This window comes from Humulus lupulus, chromosome 1 (genome assembly GCF_963169125.1).
Source record: "Humulus lupulus chromosome 1, drHumLupu1.1, whole genome shotgun sequence".
Classification (NCBI taxonomy): domain Eukaryota; kingdom Viridiplantae; phylum Streptophyta; class Magnoliopsida; order Rosales; family Cannabaceae; genus Humulus; species Humulus lupulus.
Genome location: NC_084793.1, coordinates 187554042 through 187576300, shown reverse-complemented (window position 1 = coordinate 187576300; position 22259 = coordinate 187554042). Strand labels below are relative to the sequence as shown.

Here is a 22259-nt window from a genome sequence, read left to right as displayed (position 1 = left end):
GGCCACAATACCGACGATTGCAGGCATTTGAAAGATGAGATCGAGACTCTCATCTGAGCCAGTCCCTTGGCTCAATACTCGCGGAACAGGGTCCCAGTGAGTCGACCTGCTCCAGAAACCCCAGCCAGTCAGCCCGGGTCTCGGGTAGATCAGGATGTCCCTCCCCCCGTGGTCGGAGGAAAGATATCCACCATCTCTGGAGGTCCGCACATGGCTGGCACGAGCAGAGGCGCCCAGAAGAGATACGTGAATGAACTAAAGGCTCACAACGGAGTGGAGTTCGTCCCGGAGCAGCGCCAATCGAAGCAGCAGCGATTGGAGAGGCAACCAATCATTTTTACGGAGGAAGATGCAGGCCATGTCCAGTTCCCTCACAATGACCCCTTGGTTGTAGCAGTCTAGCTCGCCAACCGGAGAGTGAGGAGGGTACTGATAGACAACGGGAGCTCGGTGAACCTCCTATTCCGATCCACCTTAGAGAAGATGGGTTTGACCGTCGCCGAGCTAAAGGCAACCTCCATGATGTTGTATGGTTTTTCGGGAGAAGGATCAGCGTCGATAGGGACGATTGAGCTGGTGATCACCCTAGGGGAAGAATCTCGGACAGTCTCCAAACTACTCGAGTTCGTGGTCATAGACTGCCCCACTGCTTACAACGCCATTTTGGGCCGACCTACGCTCATAGCTTTCGAGGCTATCACTTCCATTCGACACCTCGCCATGAAGTTCCCTACTTCAACGGGAACCTGCACTATCCATGGCGACCAGCTCGCTGCCAGGGAATGCTACAACATTTCCATGAAGGGAAAATCTAAACCCGGGCAGCTAGCTATGGCCATTCTGACTGAAGAGGAATCTCAGGAACCCTCAGCGGACCCTGAGATTGAAAAACCTCAAAGCGCCAAAGGGGGAAATGTTGCTTTGAGTGAGGATATTGACCCCCGAGTAGGCGAAGACAGATCCAAGCTCCAGGCTATTGAGGAGCTCGAGGAGGTGAACCTTGATCCACAAAATCCATCACGGATGGTCAAGCTCGGGAAAAACCTCTACGGCAAGAGGAAGGCTGAGCTGACTACGTTTCTGCGGGCTAACTTAGACGTGTTTGCCTGGTCCCACGAGGACATGGTGGGGATTAGCCCAAGTGTCATCATGCACACGCTTCATCTGGACAAAAGCATTCCCGCCAAGTCTCAGAAGCAAAGACGTTTAGGAACAACCCGGGCTGAAGCCCTAGAAGAAGAAGTAGCCTGGCTCAAAAAATGTGGCTTTATCCGTGAAGCCAAGTTTTCAATTTGGGTCGCCAACCCCGTGCTAGTTCCAAAGCCCAACGGAAAATGGCGAACCTGCATCGACTTCTCCGACCTGAATAAAGCCTGCCCCAAGGATTGTTTCCCATTTCCAAGGATTGACCAGCTGGTGGATGCCACGGCGGGGCACGAGCTCATGTCCTTTATGGACGCGTACTCAGGCTACAATCAGATCGCAATGAATCCAGCGGACCAGGAACACACCAGCTTCATGACCCCGACTAATGTCTATTGCTATAAGGTCATGCCGTTCGGACTGAAGAACGCCGGAGCTACCTACCAAAGGCTGGTCAATAGAATGTTCGCGGACTAGATCGGTAAAAACATGGAAGTGTACGTTGATGACATGCTGGTTAAGTCAAAAACTGCCGATAACCATGTTTCCGACCTGGAAGAATGTTTTAAAATTCTACGAGAATACGTCATGAGGCTCAATCCCCAGAAATGCACTTTTGGGGTCGCGTCAGGGAAATTCCTGGGGTTCATAGTCAATACCCGAGGAATCGAGGCAAACCCCAGTAAGATCCGGTCACTGCTCGAGCTCCCTTCGCCTAGGTCGCGGAAAGATGTCCAAGGCTTAACAGGAAGAGTGGCAGCGCTCAACCGGTTTATCTCCAAGTCAACCGATAAGTGTTTGCCCTTCTACAACCTGCTCCGAGGAAACAAGAAGTTTGAATGGACAGTAGAATGCGAAAGCGCATTCCTCGACCTGAAGGCACATCTGGCTGAACCGCCCGTGCTATCCAAGCCCAAGGCAGGAGAGCCTCTTTTTCTATACCTGGCTGTCACTGAGGATGCAGCTAGTGCCGTACTGGTACGAGAAGAGGACCAAGTTCAGAAGCCAGTCTATTACATCAGCAAAAGACTTCTCGGGGTAGAATCACGATACCCACTGATGGAAAAATTGGCGTTCTGCCTAGTCACGGCCTCGCGAAAGCTCAGGTTGTACTTCCAATCTCACTCAGTACACGTCATGACCGATCAGCCTCTAAGGCAGGTTTTGCAAAAACCTGAGGCATCGGGACGTTTGTTAAAATGGGCGGTCGAACTCAGTCAGTTCGAGATTTTCTACACTCCGCGAACTGCTATAAAAAGTCAGGCCCTCGCCGATTTTGTGGCAGAATGCACGGGATTCCAGGAGGATCCAGCAGAGGGCTCACCCCAGATCACCTCGCCCCAATCATTGTGGAGGATCTTTGTGGATGGCTCTTCCAACGAGAATGGCTCCGGGGCCGGAATCATTCTGATATCCCCCGAGGGACATAGATTCCACTCGGCGCTAAGGTTCGGGGCAGAGTACGAAGCTTTGTTGGCTGGGCTGAGGATAGCCAGGGAGTTAACGGTGAGCTCCGTCCAGTGCTTCAGTGACTCCCAGCTCGTGGTAAACCAGGTTCTGGGCGAGTATCAGGCGCGGGGACCCAAGATGGCCGCATATCTGGCAAAGGTAAAAGCCGAGCTGTCCGCGTTTGAGCGAGGATCGATCGAACAGATACCTCGGGAACAGAACGCTAATGCAGATCCTCTTGCCAAGCTCGCCACCTCGGGAGAGACGGAGACCTTGGGGTTGGTGCCAATAGAATTCTTGGAATAACCAAGTATAGAAGGAGACCGGGCTGAGGTCGAGATGGTCAACGCCAGGCCGACCTGGATGACCCCCATTCTTGAATATCTCGTCAAGGGCAAGCTGCCTGAAGGACGTAACGATGCACGGCGAATCCTGTATCAAGCTCCGAGATATACGATAGTCGATGGGGTGTTGTACCGACGTGGGCATTCCCTACCTCTCCTCCGGTGCGTTCTTCCGAGTGAAGCGAAGGCCATCCTGCAGGAAGTTCACGAAGGATTCTGCGGAGACCACACCGGGGGGCAGAGCTTGGCCTTAAAGGTTCTCAGGCAAGGGTATTACTAGCCAACTCTATCCAAAGACTCGATCTCGTATGTGAAGAAGTGCGACAAGTGCCAGCGATTCGCTACAGTTGCTCGAGCTCCTCCGGTCGAGCTGAAGATGATCTCGTCCCCATGGCCCTTTGCCGTTTGGGGGATAGACTTGGTTGGCGCCCTCCCCACTGGAAAAGGCGGGGTCCGTTACGCCGTGGTAGCCATCGATTACTTTACTAAGTGGGCGGAGGCAGAGCCGTTGGCAACGATAACGTCCAAAAAGGTGCTTGACTTCGTGGTAAAAAGCATCATCTGTCGCTTCAGCCTGCCCAAGAAGATCGTCTCCGATAACGGCACTCAGTTCGACAGCGACCTATTCACTCAGTTCTGTGAAAGACATGGGATTGTAAAAAGTTTCTCCTCCGTGGCCTATCCTCAAGCTAATGGCCAGGTCGAAGCTGTCAACAAGACCCTAAAGGCGAGCCTCAAGAAAAGATTAGATGAAGCGAAGGGTGTCTGGCCAGAACAGCTCCCCCAGGTCCTATGGGCATACCGGACCTCGCATCGGACTCCTACGGGTCATACTCCCTTTTCCTTAACCTTTGGGAGTGAGGCAGTCCTCCCCGTGGAGATAAAGGTTCTTTCGCATAGAGTCCAGTCTTACGACCAAGATCGAAACCATGAGCTCCTATGCCATTCCCTCGATTTGGTTGAGGAAAGGCGAGAGGATTCGCAACTCCAGCTCGCCCATTATCAGCAAAAAATCAACCACTACTTCAACACCAAGGTCAAAAAACGCGCCTTTAGCGTGGGCGACTTGGTCCTGAGGAGAGTTTTCCTCGCCGGAAAAGATCCCAAAGATGGAGTTTTGGGACCGAACTGGGAAGGACCATACCAGGTCATCGATGTCATCAAGGAGGGGACTTATAAGTTAGCTCGACTTGATGGAGGGGCGGTTCCACGGACTTGGAACGCCATCCACTTAAAGAGATATTATCAATGATCCACTTGTAAGGCCTGGAAGGCCACTTTTTATGTATTAATGAAAATCAGCTTTTTACGCATATTTGCAAGTGTAATCTTAAAGTAACCGCGAAAGACCCTTTCCCAGTTACTTGGGGGGCATATGGTACCTGGATATAACCAGGTCTCCTTAACGACTTAGATGTCGATTCTTATCGATTGACCGTTGTTTTCTTAAAAACGCGAGATATTGATAAGGGTTAACGCTAACTAAGTCCTATCCTGGTTTTAACCGGGTCATAAAACTTAGAAGTTAATTTAAGTGTATTGATCGTTGTTCTTCTTAAAGAGCTCGAGATATGGATAAAAGTTAACACGAACTAAGTTTTCAAATTAAGTTCCTGGTTTTAACCGGGTCATAAAACTTAGAAGTTAATTTAAGTCTATTGATCGTTGTTCTTCTTAAAGAGCTCGAGATATGGATAAAAGTTAACACGAACTAAGTTTTCAAATTAAGTTCCTGGTTTTAACCGGGTCATAAAACTTAGAAGTTAATTTAAGTCTATTGATCGTTGTTCTTCTTAAAGAGCTCGAGATATGGATAAAAGTTAACACGAACTAAGTTTTCAAATTAAGTTCCTGGTTTTAACCGGGTCATAAAACTTAGAAGTTAATTTAAGTCTATTGATCGTTGTTCTTCTTAAAGAGCGCGAGATACGGATAAAAATTAGCACGAACTAAGTTTTCAAATTAAGTTCCTGGTTTTAACCGGGTCAAAGAACTTAGAAGTTAATTTAAATATGTTGATCGATGTTCTTCCTAAAGAGCTCGAGATATAGATAAAAGTTAACGCGAACTAAGTTTTTCAAAAAATTGTAACCAAAGCGCGAAAAGGCATGAAAAAGCGTAAATTAAAAACGTCAAAGCAAATTGTCTCGAGGTGAGAACACCTCATGCAAAGGTTACATCAAAATATATATATATATACTTAAAAATATTCAAGAGCAAAAGAGAAAAAACGCCCTAAGCTCCGTCAGATGGCCCCCGGGAGGTCGCTGTCTCGCCCTGCTCCGCCGCGCCAGAGCCTTCCCCAGTCTCCGAAGGTGGCGCCTCTTTCTCAAGGCGAGCTTGGTACTTCACCAGCAAGCGCGCCCAAAGACTCGGTGACATGAAGGAAAAGTCAACCTCCGGATTGTAGGCCCAGCAGTGGTAGAACAAATCTTCCATGGACTGCTCCGAAGTGGTCCGTTCGGCCTCTAGGGCGGCCTGGATCTCAGTCTTCGCAGCCTCGAGGTCTGTTCGCGAGGTGGCAAGGGAGGTCTCGAGCTCTTGGACCTTCGAGCATGTCTTCTCCAACTCGGCCTTCGAGGTCGCCAAGGAATCTTCAGTCACCTTAGCCTCCTGAAGAGAGGCCTGGTGCTCGGTCCTCATATCCTCGAGCTGAGTTTTGGCCCTGACGATGCTCCGATGAAGAGCGACAACGCCCTGCGAGAAATGAAAAATAAATTGCCTTAGAGGAAAAATAGGGCAAAGTGTAATGATAAAAGCTTTAAGAGAACAGGGCAGCTTACCGTTAGGGTCATGCCCATTGAAGACTCCATTACGCCAACCGGGCTCATTGTCTCAATGGCCTGGAGCTCCTTCTCGGTGAATTTGTATATATGGCTGACGGCGTAGTTCGCCGACTCATACACCGTTCCCCGGAAGGCCTCTGGGATCTTCTCCAGATCCTGGGGATTGACTGGGATGCGTACATTGGAGGCCACCACAGCCGGAGCCCTGAGCTCCGATCCCGCGTCCTGGGTGGCGGCTGGAGCTCGCGGAGGCAGTGGAGGCATTTGGCCTGCTCCTACAGAAGGGAGAATCGCTCCCGCGACCTGGTCTGCCGGGGTTTTCTCTTTCTCCTTTGCTGGAGACTTGGTGGAGACCCCAGCGGCGCTCTTGGACCCCCGGAGCCTTTTCAGTCTTGGCCCAGCTGAGGGGTTCCCCCCGAAGACTGCGCCTCACAAGCTCTCCTCGGGCTGAGACATCTCTTCTGTCAAAATAAAAACATGGTTAGTACAGGTTAGCAACCATACAGAGACAAAGACAAAGGGTTAAAGATAAAAAGTCTGCGAATACTAAAGGAGCCCTACCCCCCGAGTTGGAAAAAATAACCTCTTGTAAGAAATACTCTGTAACCAAATACTCAGTATAGATCAATAATATTGACTAATGGAGTAGAAGGATTTTAACCTTCGAACCACTTAAAAAACGTGTCTTGAGTCACCTCTTTCATCCTCTAAGATCATATATCTGTTTTGGTTCTATATTTGGCACTAATCCCTTTCTCTTCTTCTCTTAATTACCTGTTGGCGAAGAACCGCGTTAACAACATGTATAACTCATTGAAGTTTGGACGGCATGAAGTTGCAGTGATAACAACTATTGATCCATATTCTATCATGTTGCCATTGTTTTTTGAGCTCCTGAATTTTTACACTATTTGAAATGATCCTACTTCAATTTCTGTTGATTCCAATGCTCATTTTGCTATTGTTAGTGTTTATGGATTACCTCAACAAGAGGACAAGTAAGTAATATTCAATGTTTTATTATATTTCTTCTAATTAATATTTTAATAATTTGTTTACATTTTACTAATCCATTAAATGATGTGTCTTTTGCAGTGATTATGTAATTTTTTGTTGCATCATTTGCTGAGTATTTTGCTGATTGCAAGAAAATTTCATTAAGTGATTTTTCAGTTGAAGATCACCGTTCTAGATTGGTTGTTCTTTTTTATGCTTATGGAAAAATGAAGCAAGTAGAGAATGTTGCTAGTTAGCCTGAACTTCCAATGAAGTCTCTTAAAAAGCTTACTAGAAAGTTGAAAGAAAGGGCAAAAGATTGCCTTTGAAGGCTTGAGGATGGTTTTCTCATCGTTAGCAACATTGGAACAACGCTTTAGAAACTAATGAACAACCCAAAACATTGTTTTTCTTTTATGTATTTTGAGTTTCATGTTATGTATTTGCTGGCTTTACCTGTATTATTAGAACAAATAGTATGATTTTTGTGTGTGAAGGAGTGTATTATATATTGCATATATAGGGTAGCAGCAACATAACAACTTTGGAACAACCATATGATATGTTCCACATATCAACAAGCAACCCAATAGCAACAAAATTAAAAACTGCCATAAATATTTCAAAAAATAACAAAAAAAAATAAGAGCAATCTTCCAGTAAGTCTCAAAGAGTATATGAAGTTGCTGGTGAGTGCTTGTCCTGCAACTGGTGTCAATCTTGTCATTATTTGTTGTGCTAGTGTCCTATTTATGTATGTCCAATCTTGGAGTAATCCATGCAACACTCAAAAGGTGTTGTTACGGGTGCCTCTCTAGCTGCTAGGTTGGCTGAGTTCAATGACTAAGAAATATTGGAAGTCATTGTTGAGTACCTATTATTTTTAGAGTGGAATCTTGACCATTTATCATATCCAATTTTATCCAAATATGGCCTAATGCGCTTATCCAAGTTGTCAAGCGCATGGCTACTGCATGAGACTTGCATAAGCGCATTAGGCCATATTTGGATAAAATTAGATATGATAAATGGCTACTGCATACAAATTGCACAAATTGGATATGATAAATGGCTACTGCATACAACACACATACAAATGCATGAGACTTGCATCATCCATTATTTTTGAGGGGTGGGTAGTCTTCCTTCACTTGATACTGTAGTTGTATGTGTGTTGTTGCTGGGTTGCATCGTGATTGTAGCAACAATGTGTGTACAAGTTCTTTATATTTGCAATCTCTCAGTATCAATTTCCCACTAGCTTCAAAATCAATGTAATTCTTGTTGTCATCCCATTTTCTGCTGCTCTGAATCAGGATTGGTAGTGATTCCATTCCCTGAAATGTAAACAAAATAAATTTATTATTTCCAACAACGCGCAAGCAACTTCACAACAACACGAGAGCAACGAGTAATAATTAAAGATTATATTCTTTACTCATTGTTTTTGTAATAATATCCAATTTTTTCAATTTAGTGTATATTCTTCCAGATTTGATTAGATAAGAAGAGTAAAAACTAAAATAATTCTTGCTATATTATATTGCAAAATAATTTGATGAATAATGTAGAGAATGTATACGGAAAAAAAATACTCGGTTGTAATATTTTATTGAGATTAATTCTTAGAGCAACTATTTTCCAACACTTGCTTTCTTGATCAGAATTTTTCTACAAAATTTAAACATCGATTATAAGTTTATTTCAGACAGATTTGATGATTGAATTTTGGCCAAATTATAATTTGGATTCAACACTTGCCTATTTTTGTCTTAATTTTCTCAGAGATTCAATGTTGTCTTGCCATTTTCAAGGGAATTGTTATTGTCTTGATTATAAACTTTGCTGCTGCACAGTCAGATCGCTATTATTGTTGTTGCTTTTAGTTCGAGATCAATTGTAGTTATGGTGTTGTTTCTTGCTGTGTAATTGAAGTCGTGAGTCGCATAAGAAGAAGGGATCATTATGTCTGTAAAAAAGAGAGCAAATATTTTTGTAAATAATTTAAGTAATAATATATCTACGCACAAATATTACACACTCTTATTAACCATATTTATTTAAGATGAATCGCGTTCCCTATAAGTACAAATGATTTAACAGGTAAATATGTGTAATTTGTCTTCACGTATCATTCCTCGAATAAAATTTGTGTGCTTTACAAAAGTTATTATTTCGTGTGGCAGTAAAAATGTAGAAAATTGGGAAGGTCAAAATCGGAAATTAAAGTAAACAACACGCGGACGATAAAATAGAAGTAGGTATAAAATGCTGCACTTTCTCAATTTGAAACCCTTGTTTCGTATACCGAAGCAAAGCAAAAGCCCTCAGCCGCCATAGAGCAGCTACCAATAAGAAGAAGAAGAAGAAGAAGAAGAAGAAGCAGCTATTTCTCTTTGATTTTTATTCCTCTTGGAAGAAACGGTGTTCTGCCTTGCCTCTGTTTCCTCAAAGAAACGGCGTCCTTCTGTGTTTTCTTCTTTCTCGGGGTCTGCTGGAGCTGATTGTGCCCTGAATTGAGCAAAATACTCAAGTTCAGGGCTTGCTTTGGGATCAAAACCCATGGGAATCGAAATCAGGAACGATGAGGCGGGATATAATGAGTTAAATGACGTCGATATCACTGATTCCGATTTGTTCTATCACGTCAGAGATGCTCTTACTTCCGTTTCAACGGTAAAGCTCAAATTTTCTCTCCCAAAACCCGAAGGATTATTTGTTAATGGGGATTAAAGGGTTTCATACATTTGGGTTATGTTCAAGATTTTTAGATTTTTCCCCCAAAATATATGGTGTGAGGTTTGTTAGATTGTCTAATTATTGACAACTGATGCTGACAAACAGAAACTGAAATGTTATTTTATTTATTTTCTGCCATGGAGAAGCTGAACTATTGTTTTTCTGGTATAGGGGGACAGTGACAAGTATAACCAGCTTGTTGCAGTCATGCACCACAGGGGACATCTTGCTCCTGATGAGACTGCCCTGCTCGTGGTAAGCTCTCTATCTGAAGTTAATTCATTTTGTTTCATTGGGTTTGTTATAAACCTGTCTTTTCTCATCTCTTTGTTGTTTCCTTTGAAATAAGTAGCAGAATGTACTTATGTGTCCTGTCTTGATGCATAATGTGTACACTATTACTGTGTAGACATCCTGTGTGAACCTATTAAAACATTCTGCCAAATCTGACTTTTTGTTTGTTGATGCTTGATAGACGAGTTTGAAGGCACTGTCTGTTGCAGTTTCACATATTGATAATGTTCTTCATCACTCTCTTCTTGCTTCTGTAAGTTAATAAGCGGCCTTTCGTTTGATGTTAGTTTTTGCAGTTTTCAGTTTACTCAATTACTGATTTCGTAATTTCTTTTCAGATATTCTCGATGAACATGTGGTACTGCAGGCCTGATGTAATGGATGCTTTGCTTGAACTAATCATTTCATTGGTACATGGGGTTCTTGTTATGCTGTTAACCATTGTTTTTCTGAACTACGAGAGTTATTTGTCCCAATGCTGTATGTCCATGTTTAATCTTGCAGGCTGCTTCAAGTGGGAAATTTGTTGATTCGTGTTTGGAGATGCTTGTTGGAAATTTCACGCCCCCTTATTCAATGACAGAGTTCCTGAAACAACCACGAGGTATTTCAAGAAAGGGCCAAGTTCTATCTCGTGTGCATTCATCTCTTGAAGTCATAGCTGATTTGGTGCCGATTTCTCCCATGAGATTGTTGCCAATAGTTATACAGAGGAAGCCACACTACACTTCTAAGGAAAATGTGAGTTACCTTGGTGCCTTGCAGTTTTCTATTTATCTTTCTTTGCTATATATAGAACACTATTTGATGCTTGGTGCTCTGCTTGTTTTAGTTTGATTGTGATTGTTTTGATGTTCACTTGCAAGTGTAGGCTTATTAGCTAAGGAATCATATATTTTGTTTGTGACATATTGTTATTCTTCATACTACCTATAGGCTTGTTAGCCAAGGTATCATATTACTTCTTTGCGGCCTGTTGTTAGTCTTCATACTGCCTTTGATGTTTATATATTATTGTAAGACGTGGCAACTTAGAACGAGATGAATGCACCTTTGGCCTTTTCATGAGGCCAAACATAAGTTGAGGTTGCTTTTTTCTATACATAATGAAGATCAGTCTCTTTGAATCGTGAACCAGTTATTTTCTTTGCTTTTTGTACATCACCTGTTTTACATTCTTCAAATGGTTATATTATTTGTGTTTTCTCTGACTTTGCGAGAATTTAAACATAATTACTTGTAGTAAATATGTGATATTTTGGATTACAGTTATAATGTAGCATTGACTTATGGCCATTTTCCTTTGTAATGCATCTGTAATGTTTCCGGTTATGTGATATATTTCTTGTAATACCTTACATCTTAATAATACAAATTGCGCTTTTTTGTTGACCCCAAAAAATAAAAATAAATAAATAATGTAGCATTGACTAAATAGCCCTATGCTGGGAGTATTGTAATGTTTTAGAGCTGGTTTTTCTGTATGACCTGTATAATTTAGTTGCATGACATATGTTTATCAAACGTGTATCTATATCTGGAATTTGATTGTTGCTTCTCAATTATTATTATTTCATAGATTTATTTTCATTATATCTAAGTGTATTTGTTGTCTTACCTTATAGTTTGTGATTTTGCTTGTAAGATTAAGTAAATCTAAACAATGCTCGTTCTGTTGCAGAGTCTTGTTATTTATGCAGAAAACATGTTAAAATTGGAAAGCAGCGTTTTTGGTGAGCTTGTTAGAAGTACAATGCTTTCAGGATTGATTGATTTGCTGGTTGATTTGGATGTAAGATTCTTTTTGTAATTTTCTCTCTTGCTGAGTTTGTTAAGGTCAAGTGTAATTGATATGCTGTGGTGAACATTTTACAGGTGGAGATTGGGTGGGATGACATCTTACATGATGACTCCACTAAGGGAATTTTTAATATGGAGCTAGAAGATATAGATGAGGCTACAGACGATGAATTGATGGATGGCTCTGAGGTATGTCTAATTATTTCAATTTAGTGATGAATTGGTGGAGGATTAGAATTGGTATTCTCAGCAGGTATAAAAATATGAATATTTTGATGGATCTGAGATGCTTGTTATTCAGGTATCCCATTTAGAGGATGAGTTCACTAATTTCTCTTGAGTGCAAATTCAGATATATCTGAACATTTTAGTTTGTATGCGTAAGGGAGGGCATTTTGAATTCATGTTTGTAGATGTTATTCTTTTGTCGGTTTTGCTTGTAAATAATTCATGATGTATATGGATCATATCAGGTGCGACTGAGCTATTGGTTCTGGTTGAATTGTTTTGTTGTTACAACTTGCACATTTATTAAAGTTATTATTGTTCATGATAAGGTTAATTGAACTGTACACAAGTATATTTGATGCTAACTATAACATATGTTGTATCAAATTATCTTGCAATCATTTTGAAGGATCACTTAAATTTACTTTTATTCTAGAGCTTGAATAATTTTCACAGTAGCAGAAATATTTTTTTGGCAAATAAAAAAAACTCAAGATTTGTTTTTGAATCTATAGTGTTGTATTATTTTGACTGTTATGTAATTCTTTGATTTCCTTGATTATCGATGGTAGCCTTAATATGCTTTTATAAAGTAATCCAGTTATTTTTTACAGCTTCCAAGAGAATTAAGCCGGAAGGGCTTGGTAGGAAATCTTTTTGCAGAAAAATTGGATAGCTTGATGGTGGTAGTCTTTGAGCATTTGAATTCCTGTGAAGCAGGTGGCCGTTTGAATGAGGTATATTTTGAGTATCTATATTCTCTTGCGCTCTATTCATGCTTGGTGTTCTATTTGGTCACTATTATTAAAATTTTCTTATGTAAACGTTGCTGTTACTAGGTATTTGAAACTCTTCTCCAATCATTTCAGAAGACTGTTCTGACTGCCTACAAGTCAAAATTTTCTCAGGTTCACCATAGTTGGCTGAATTGTATTTTGATATTGTTTATGCTATGTAATACAAGTAGAGGTTTATGTTAATGGTTGTCCTAAATAAAGGCATGGCCGTCATTTCTTTTCTTGCAGTTTGTAATGTTCTATGCTTGTTCTCTGGATCCTGAGAACTGTGGCAGTAGATTTACAAAGATGCTTCAAGATATTTATGTTTGTAATACTTATCCCCCAATTTTGAGGTAATTTATCTGTGCTCTTGTTCATTACTATGTCGTTTTTCTGATTGTTAGATCTTTTCTTCTTCATGTAAGGAACTTTTTAATAGGACCTATCTACAATCTCTGTAGAACCCAGAAAACAGAATAGTAGAAACCAGAAAATAGAATAGCAAGCAATAAAACAGTAAACCAATAATGAATAATCTGAAGCTTTGTTGAATGAAAAATATGCTATGAGTCTCATACAAACAGAGAGGAAAATATCCCCATGATGCCTAGAATCATCTCAATTCTTGCATAACTAATTACTAGCTTCCTTTTCCCACTAATAGGCTACTCAGTACCCAATTTGCCCTTCTAACCAACTAACACAAAATGACCCAGTTACCCTTGACCCTTCTGACCCGACCCCCTCCTAGTATAGGTGAACCGGATACTAGGCTTATCAAGCCTAACATTACTCCCGCCCAAGTTGTGAACCTTGTCCTCAAGGTTGAATGCCGGAAACTGACGTTGTATAGCTTCAAATTTCTCCCACGTAGCTTCGAAATCTGGCAGATCCTTCCAGCGGATAAGCACTTCAACACATTGGTCTGGAGAGGCTGGGTTCTGTCGGATATTCAGCACTTCAGCAGGTTCTACAATAAGTTCCAGGTCTGAAGTTAAAGTGGATGGGAGCGTGGTGGAAGAATGAGCAGTCCCGACAGCAGCGCGGAGTTGCGAAACATGAAAAACCGGATGGATGGCTGACGAAGGAGGCAAGTCGAGGCGGTAAGCGACTTTTCCAATGCGTTTCAGAACTGCGAACGGGCCGTAATATCTTGCTGCCAGCTTCTCATTCTTTCTGGTAGCCAATGATTTCTGTCGGTAGGGCCGCAATTTCACAAATACTTTGTCTCCCACAGCGAACTCCACCATTCGCCGCGACCCGTCCGCTCTTTCTTTCATTTTCTGTTGTGCTCGCAGCAGGTGCATTTTCAAGTCATCCAAGAATGCATCGCGCTCTTCCAGTAACTGGTCAACAGCCATCACATGAGTGGTACCTGCTGCGTACCGAATCAACGGTGGGGGGTCACGCCCGTATAAGACCTTGAATGGAGTGCAACCCAAGGAGGAGTGAAAAGTGGTGTTGTACCAATACTCAGCCCACGCTAACCATTTAGCCCAAGCTTTTGGACGGTTCGAAGCGAAACAACGAAGATAGGTCTCTAGGCACCTATTCACAACCTCGGATTGGCCATCCGTTTGGGGGCGATAAGAAGTACTATGGCGAAGTTCCGTCCCTTGTAGTTTAAACAATTCTGACCAAAAATGGCTGAGAAAAATTCTGTCACGATCAGATACAATAGACAGCGGGATTCCATGCAACTTGACTACATGTGTAACAAACGCTTCAGCCACCATTTTAGCATTAAAGGGGTGCCGAAGGCCTATAAAGTGGCTGTATTTACTCAGCCTGTCCACCACCACGAATATAGTGTCTACACCTTCCGACTTAGGCAGCCCTTCTATAAAATCCATAGTCAACTCCTCCCAAACTAGTGCTGGCAGCGATAAAGGCTGCAATAAACCCCCTGGTGACATGGCTAAATATTTGTTTCGCTGGCAAATCTCACAAGAACGCACGAACTCCAAGATCCTAGCCTTCATTCCTACCCAATAAACATCTCCTTTTAGTCGTTGGTAAGTTCGCAGCTCCCCCGAATGGCCCCCTATGGGCGAACTGTGATACTCACGCAAAAAATGGGGTAACAAAGCTGAAGTGCTGGACAAAACTAAGCGGCCCTTGTACAGTATCCGTTGCTGGGATATTGAAAACCCAGCAATGACTTTTCCTTGCTCCAAATCTGCCTTAACCCGAGACAAAAAAGGGTCCGCTGCCACCTCACGATCAACTAGCTCCCAATCCAGCCATGTAGTAGATGTCAGTAAAGAACATTCCACATGACCGACCCGAGACAAAGCATCAGCCGCCCTATTTGTTTCCCCTGAGCGATATTGAATATCAAAATCAAATCCCAACAATTTGACTAACCACTTTTGATGTTCCGGAGTAACCAGCCGCTGTTCTAACAGAAATTTGAGACTTTTCTGGTCTGTTCGCACAATAAATCGTCGTCCTAGGAGGTAAGGTCGCCATTTGAGTACCGCTAGAACAATAGCCATGAGTTCTTTTTCATATATGGATTTCAGCCTCGCTTTGGGCTTCAATACCTGACTGAAATACGCTAGTGGCCGTCCCTCCTGCATCAAAACAGCTCCTACGCCAAACCCCGAAGCATCAGTTTCAACCACAAACGGCTTGGTAAAATCTGGAAGTGCTAAGACAGGTACTGTGGTCAGCGCTTTCTTCAGTGCTTCAAATGCAGCAGAAGCTTCTTCGGTCCAGCCATATTGGTCTTTTTTGAGTTGGTCAGTAAGAGGTCTAGCAATGGCCCCATAGTTCTTGACAAACTTCCTATAATACCCTGTGAGCCCAAGGAATCCCCGCAGCTCTTTAATTGTTTTGGGCAGCGGCCAATCCAGCATAGATTGGATCTTAGAAGGGTCCACCGCCACCCCCTTGCCTGAAATAATGTGACCCAAATACTCAACTTGCCGCTGTCCAAAACAGCACTTCTTGAAATTAGCAAAAAACTGGTGGTGAGACAATGTTTGCAACACGATTTCAAGATCTTTGACATGAGTTTCCTCATCCGGGCTATAGACGAGGATGTCGTCGAAAAAGACCAATACTCTTTTTCGAAGATGGGGCTGGAAAATGTCGTTCATCTGAGATTGAAAGGAGGCGGGGGCGTTGGTCAGTCCAAATGGCATCACTACAAACTCATAGTGGCCTTCATGAGTCCTAAAGGCCGTTTTATGGATATCTTCCGGCCGCACCCGAATTTGATGGTACCCCGAGCGCAAGTCAAGCTTCGAAAATACATGAGCCCCATGCAACTCGTCTATCAACTCATCAATAACTGGAATGGGGAATTTATCGGGTACCGTGGCTCTATTAAGGGCCCTATAATCCACACAAAACCTCCATCCGCCATCCTTTTTTCGAACCAAAAGAATAGGGCTCGAGTAGGGACTGTTACTTGGCTGGATCACCCCTGATTTCAGCATCTCTTGAACAATTTTCTCGACCTCATCCTTGATGCCATGTGGGTACCGATAGGGGCGAATACTCACTGGAGTGGTGTCGGGCTGAAGGACAATGGCGTGATCATGTCGTCTCGGCGGCGGTAGCGAAGTTGGTGTGTCAAAAACATGTTTGTACCGCTGTAAAAGTTGCTGTATCTCATCCGAATATGCTGCCAAGCCCGGAATAACTGAAGCGCAACCCAACTCGACCCAAACGCCTTGCCGCTCATGTTGGAGCAGCCGTACCATTTGTTTCAACGAAATGCAAGTCTTGTGAAGCAGAGGGTCTCCATGTAAAACCACGGGCTGATCCTGGATTCGAAGTTTCATCGTATGGTTCCTCCAATGGTGAGTGGTTTCCCCTAAAGTTTGCAGCCATTGGACGCCCAAGATAACATCAGTACTGCCTAGTTGCAACGGTAGGAAATCTTCGATTATTTCCAGTCCTTGCAAATGTAACAGCACCGAGCGACATATGCCTTCCCCCTTCACTGCTTGACCACTGCCCAGTTGCACTCCATAAGCATCAGTCGTGGATAATGGCAATGCCAATTTCTGGGCTAATTCCGTGGTGATGAAATTGTGTGTCGCCCCGCTATCCACCAAAACCACCACTTCGTGGCCCAAGATAGAACCCAAAATCTTCATAGTTTTGGGGGACGTCAACCCGACCACTGCATTGAGAGAAACTTCCACCATGTGCGCCTCAGCCGCCTCCGTAGCTGCTGCAATGCCCAGAACCTCCCCAATCGGATCAGTGGCCGGTGCATCCACGGCCTCATCTTGAATAATCACCACCTGAACCTTCGCCTGCGAGCATTCGTGCCCTCGAGTCCAACGCCCGTCACATTTAAAGCAAACTCCCCTGCGTTTCTTCTCCTGGAGTTCGGTTTCAGACAGGCGGCGATACGCCGTGGACGTCGCCGGAGCCGCCGCTGGTTTAGGGCTAGTAAGAGTCGGGCTAGAAGAGGAAGAAGATGATGGAGAGATGACAAAAGTGCCCTTACTGTGTTCAGGTAGGGAGAGGCTGGTCAAAGGTGGTCGTGGATGTGCCCTAATGGGCCCACTAGGCCCAGTCCGAAAGCTTTTAGTGAAAGCTTGATTGGCTTCAATTTGCTCAGCCAATTCCATCATGTGTAACAGCCCATTGGGCTCCAAAATTCTCAAAGGGGCCTGGATCTCTACTTTAAGGCCCTTCAAAAAAGCAGCCTGCAATGCAGCCTCCCCCATTGTCTCTACCGAAGCAGCAAGAGCTTCAAATCGTCGACGATATTCTTGAACCGAAGTGACCTGTTGGAGGACAAAGAACCGATCATAAACGGACCCCTCATGGGTGGGACGAAATCGCCGGAGGAGTAGAAGTTTCAACTCCTCCCACGTAGGAATGGGTCGCCGCAGATTTTCCCAGCGAAACCAAGACAGAGCCGCTCCTTCAAGGCACAAGACCGCCGCTTCCAGTTGCTCGGCCGGAGACAATCGCTGTAAATTAAAGTAGCGCTCCGCACGATAAGTCCAATCATCTGGGTCATCTCCCGTATAAACTGGCAATTCGATCTTCCGAGCCCGAAATTCAGATCGTCTATCCCCACCATCCACCACACGGCCGGAGGAAGCGCCCCCGCCAGTCGCCACAGACCCCTCGCCGGAAAGACGACGCCCCGAACCAGGAATACCGTGAGACCCTTCGCGAAGAGAAGCAAGCTCATCTGCCACCCTGCCTTGGGCAGTAACCAAACGATCCAACACGTCCTTCAGAGAGCCCAGCTCCAACGCATGATCCTTAAGCAGCAATCCATGATCGTTGAGCTGGTTTTGGACACTGGATAAGGCCGATTCAACACCCACAACACGAGTCTCCATTCTCGTCGATACCGGCATACACCGAACGCCGGTCCTGGCTGCTGATACCAATTAATAGGACCTATCTACAATCTCTGTAGAACCCAGAAAACAGAATAGTAGAAACCAGAAAATAGAATAGCAAGCAATAAAACAGTAAACCAATAATGAATAATCTGAAGCTTTGTTGAATGAAAAATATGCTATGAGTCTCATACAAACAGAGAGGAAAATATCCCCATGATGCCTAGAATCATCTCAATTCTTGCATAACTAATTTCTAGCTTCCTTTTCCCACTAATAGGCTACTCAGTACCCAATTTGCCCTTCTAACCAACTAACACAAAATGACCCAGTTACCCTTGACCCTTCTGACCCGACCCCCTCCTAGTATAGGTGAACCGGATACTAGGCTTATCAAGCCTAACACTTTTACCCTTAGTTTTCATATTCATTTTTCGCTTGATTAAATGTGCCTATGCTAGTTGGTGCCTTTAATTTGCTTTGATACTATATTGTATTGGACTTATTTTATGGGGTTGTTACTTTTTGTGGAATATTACTTAAATAGTGTTGAGTATGTCTGAAATACGAGAAGCAATATGCATATCAATTTGTTGCATTCCTCTATTATTCAACTAAAGTTCAAAGTTAAACAAATTTATCTTGCTGCCTTCTGAGGTTGTAGTTTTCTTCAATTTGTTTGAGGTGTTATGGTCATAAAATCTCTGGAACTAAGTATTAAGGTATAAATAACTGCTTGTCACAGGTTAAAAGATGATTCCATCAGCAAGTGGTTGTATTAATTTTTTAATTTATTATTTTTCAGTGTTCTGATTGTGTCATTGTAGGGGTAAAAATTTAGGGAAGAGAATTTTGATACTAATTTCATATATATTTTCTTGCAGGATGAGCGCTGTGGCTTATCTTGCTAGTTATTTGTCCCGTGGAAAGTTCTTGTCAACGTCTTTAGTTGCAAACACCTTGACAAGGTTGCAACTGAAACTAAAAGATAAGATAGAAATGATGAGTGATATAACTTAATTTTGCTGACTGTGGTGTGCGAATCTTGTTTCAGTTTGGTTGAATGGTGCTTGGATTACTGCAAGTTGCATGAAGGTGAAATAAACCCAAAAGCTCATAGAATTTTCTACTCTGGATGTCAGGTACACATCTTAGTATTCTTTTCTTCAACCTTTATGACCTGGAAACTCACCGCTTTGAGTTTTATGTATTTTTTGATGGGTCTGTCAGGAGGCAATGAATCATTCTTTTGGACTTTATTTTCTTTATGTCAATATTGGTTTTAATACTATAATAAGGGAAGGAGGCCAAAGCAGTTAAAACGATTTTGATTTCACTCCTTGCAGATTTAATTTTTTCATCAAATATCAATCATGTTAAGCTGTTGCAACCCTCGTCTTTTTTACAAAGTGAAACAAAATATTCAAAAAAAAAAAAGTTTGACGAGTGTACTTGGTTTTATTTTTTAATTACTTGTTGTGTTCCTTGCATTAAAATGTCTGAACATATTTCTTTTTCACTTTTTTATGTTTTGTTGTCTCACAGTCTCTCTGTATTTGTTTGGTGTACTAGCATTGTACTATAAGTTGACTGTAGGGGAGTCTTTTTTCTCATGTAGATTCTTTCTTTAATATGAGTTCTACCTTTTCAAAGTTTTTTCTCATGGATCTCTTTTATAAAATATATATCATTACAAGAGGAATCAATGACAGTGATTGTGTGAGGATTTTCAACATGCTGTGCTCCAATCCTCGTGTTTACTGGTTTATGTTGCTAAATTATTTTCTTTTGCTGTGCAGGCCATTATGTATGTGTTATGTTTTCGTATGGAATCATTGGTGCGTGATCCTTGGTTCAAATCACAGCTTCTTGTGCCTATAAACCTGATCTTGTCGCATAATTTGAGTCCATTGAAGGTAATTACTTTAATTAAGTAGTTTCTTATAGAAAATGATTGATTCAAGCAGTTGTAAACCTTTTCTTTTGAGTTCTAAATGGATGACCCCCTTTCTCTTTTCTTACAAGGAAAGTCCTAATGATACTAATTTCTATTATTAATACAAGCTGAGGTTTTGTGGAACAATCTCAATGCGTGGAAGGAGATTTTCTTGTAATAACAGTAGCCAGATCTTGAAAAAAGAAAAAAATAATAACACAAGGAATTAATTTTGAGTTCAAATCCTTTACTTTAATGCTGGACTTGGCTTGTAGTTTGTTATTTAAAATTAAACTTGAAATATTGTGTTTAATAATAGTTTTTCTTTTTCACTCTAATTGAGCAGGTTTGTCTCCCTTCTATCGTCACTGAGTTTCTACGACAATCAAAAGCAGCAAATTTGTTCACCACATCTGAGAGATTCAATTTTGACGAGTACCTGGAATCGGAATTCTCTAAAGCTTTTGGAGGGATGGAGAGACTCGATATGTTCTTCCCATTTGATCCATGTTTGCTAAAAAGAAGTGACAGGTTTGTTTTCTTTCCTTTGATTAGCTTGAATGCAGTGCTTTTTTTTCTTTCCTTTTTCTCATGGTATTATATATAGGGAGGAATAAACATCAGTAGGAAATGAAAGATACGCTAAGTGATTATCAGAAGTACTGGAAATTCAGTTCAGAATAGAAATAGAGGGTCATTAAAAAGAAAATTTTATGGAGTCGGATCAAAAGTAGAAGTAATCCCCTAAAAAGATTGTTGAACAGAATAGAATGCTAGTTTTTCTCTGTATTTCTTTATGCAAATCTCCCTTCTTTTTCCTCCAGAATTTTAAGGAAAGGGGTGATTCTGGGTTTTAAGAATAATTCAGAAAAATATGGAAGGAACTTCTTAAGTAAGCATACAAGCACATATATTTTTTATATATATGCTGATGTATATGATTCTAATAAATTTTGTTGGGTAGTTCCCACCTGTGAGGATTAGGTCAAGTGGCTAGAACTTAGGACATTTTTCTATGGGATTTTGTTTTCGTTGGGGACCTATTAGGCAATATATGTTTGAGCTCTATTCTTCCCAAAGGTTATAGGGTAACGTGGGAGGATCCATTTTTAAATTTCCATGATTCAGAAAGAGTTTGGATAATTTTGTGACAACAAAGAGAGAGAGAGAGAGAGAAAGAAAAAGAGCGACCCATAAGTAAAATATTCTTTATTCGACAAGCTGATTGTATTACTATCTACACCCCAAGTAACACGTGCACTCTAAACTTGTGGTGGGAGGGTAACGTGGGAGGATCCATTTATAAATTTCCAGGATTCAGAAAGAGTTTGGATAATTTTTTGACTACAAAGATAGAAAGAAAAAGATAAAGAGCGACCTAGTAAAATATTCTTGATTCGACAAGCTGGTTGTATTACTATTTACACGCCAACTAACACGTGCACTCTAAACTTGTATTTTTTAATTTATTTCACTACTTTAATTTCAAACAGATTTCAATTGCTTATCTTTTCTGACATTAATTTTCTTCATTCTCCATATGAAGCTTCATCCGACCAAACTACTTATACTGGTCAATGGTCAGACCTGCTTATAACGATGAAGAGGATAGCAGTGATGAAGAAGTGGAAGTGAATACAGAGATTGAAGAAAATAACGAAGATTTTGATATTGACGAGTTTGACAATGCTCTAAACCAAATGTCCATCACTCCGAAGAACCGGTTTGGGGATGGTTTTAATGACCACCCACGGATGCCATCAAGAATCAGACCTTCGACAAGTCCCGAGTCTTTGTGAGTTCGTACACTTTTCCTGTCCTTCATTTAATTTTATGGAAGATAGGATGAGCAGGAATCAGATCTTCCATGTCATTGTTTGTGCCGACCAAAGTTGTAGTGGTGGTATAGAATAGTTGTTCTAGGCGAAGGCAAAGAGCTGATGATGCCCCAAGCGGGTTGTGAGTTTTGTCTCTAGTTTTCTTGGTCTTTTGTATTATTGTAATATAATCAAAGTCAACTCGTGTATTGATTAAAAGAAATTTTTGGTAGATCTATATATAATTTAGTCATGAAGTTTACACAAGTTCTTTTCACAAGCGACAAAATAATCAAACAAAAGTTAGTCAATTTGGCCATAAATATATAATTATGCCTTTGTCATTGGGTATTTTATTTTATTTTCTTTAAAGAAAACATTAGTGATTAAACATTAAAAAAAGAAGTATTGAAGGGTGTCTTGCACTCAATCTCAAGTCATGAATATTTTAGAATTGTGTTTTAGGCTCAGAATGAGATTAAAAATTTCCAACCAAGTGATAATTTATTTTCTTGGTTAAGGTAAAACCAAATCCACAGGTGATTATGAAACAAAAGGATTATTTATGTAGATTGATGTTGATAGAGTACCTAATTAACATATTGACAGGATAATAAAATC

At 41.8% G+C, this 22259-nt stretch overlaps 1 protein-coding gene across 1 annotated transcript; it reads left to right on the top strand.

The window, feature by feature from the left end:
- Positions 1-9014: 9014 nt before the first annotated feature.
- On the top strand, positions 9015-21905 carry LOC133801411 (uncharacterized). The gene is made up of 15 exons (XM_062239618.1): positions 9015-9394; positions 9629-9712; positions 9933-10004; positions 10090-10161; positions 10256-10492; positions 11433-11543; positions 11627-11740; positions 12394-12516; positions 12619-12687; positions 12805-12911; positions 18770-18853; positions 18940-19027; positions 19685-19801; positions 20168-20352; positions 21368-21905. The coding sequence occupies exons 1-15, from the start codon at positions 9281-9283 to the stop codon at positions 21618-21620; spliced, it is 1830 nt and encodes a 609-aa protein (XP_062095602.1). The 5' UTR covers positions 9015-9280; the 3' UTR covers positions 21621-21905.
- Positions 21906-22259: the final 354 nt, after the last annotated feature.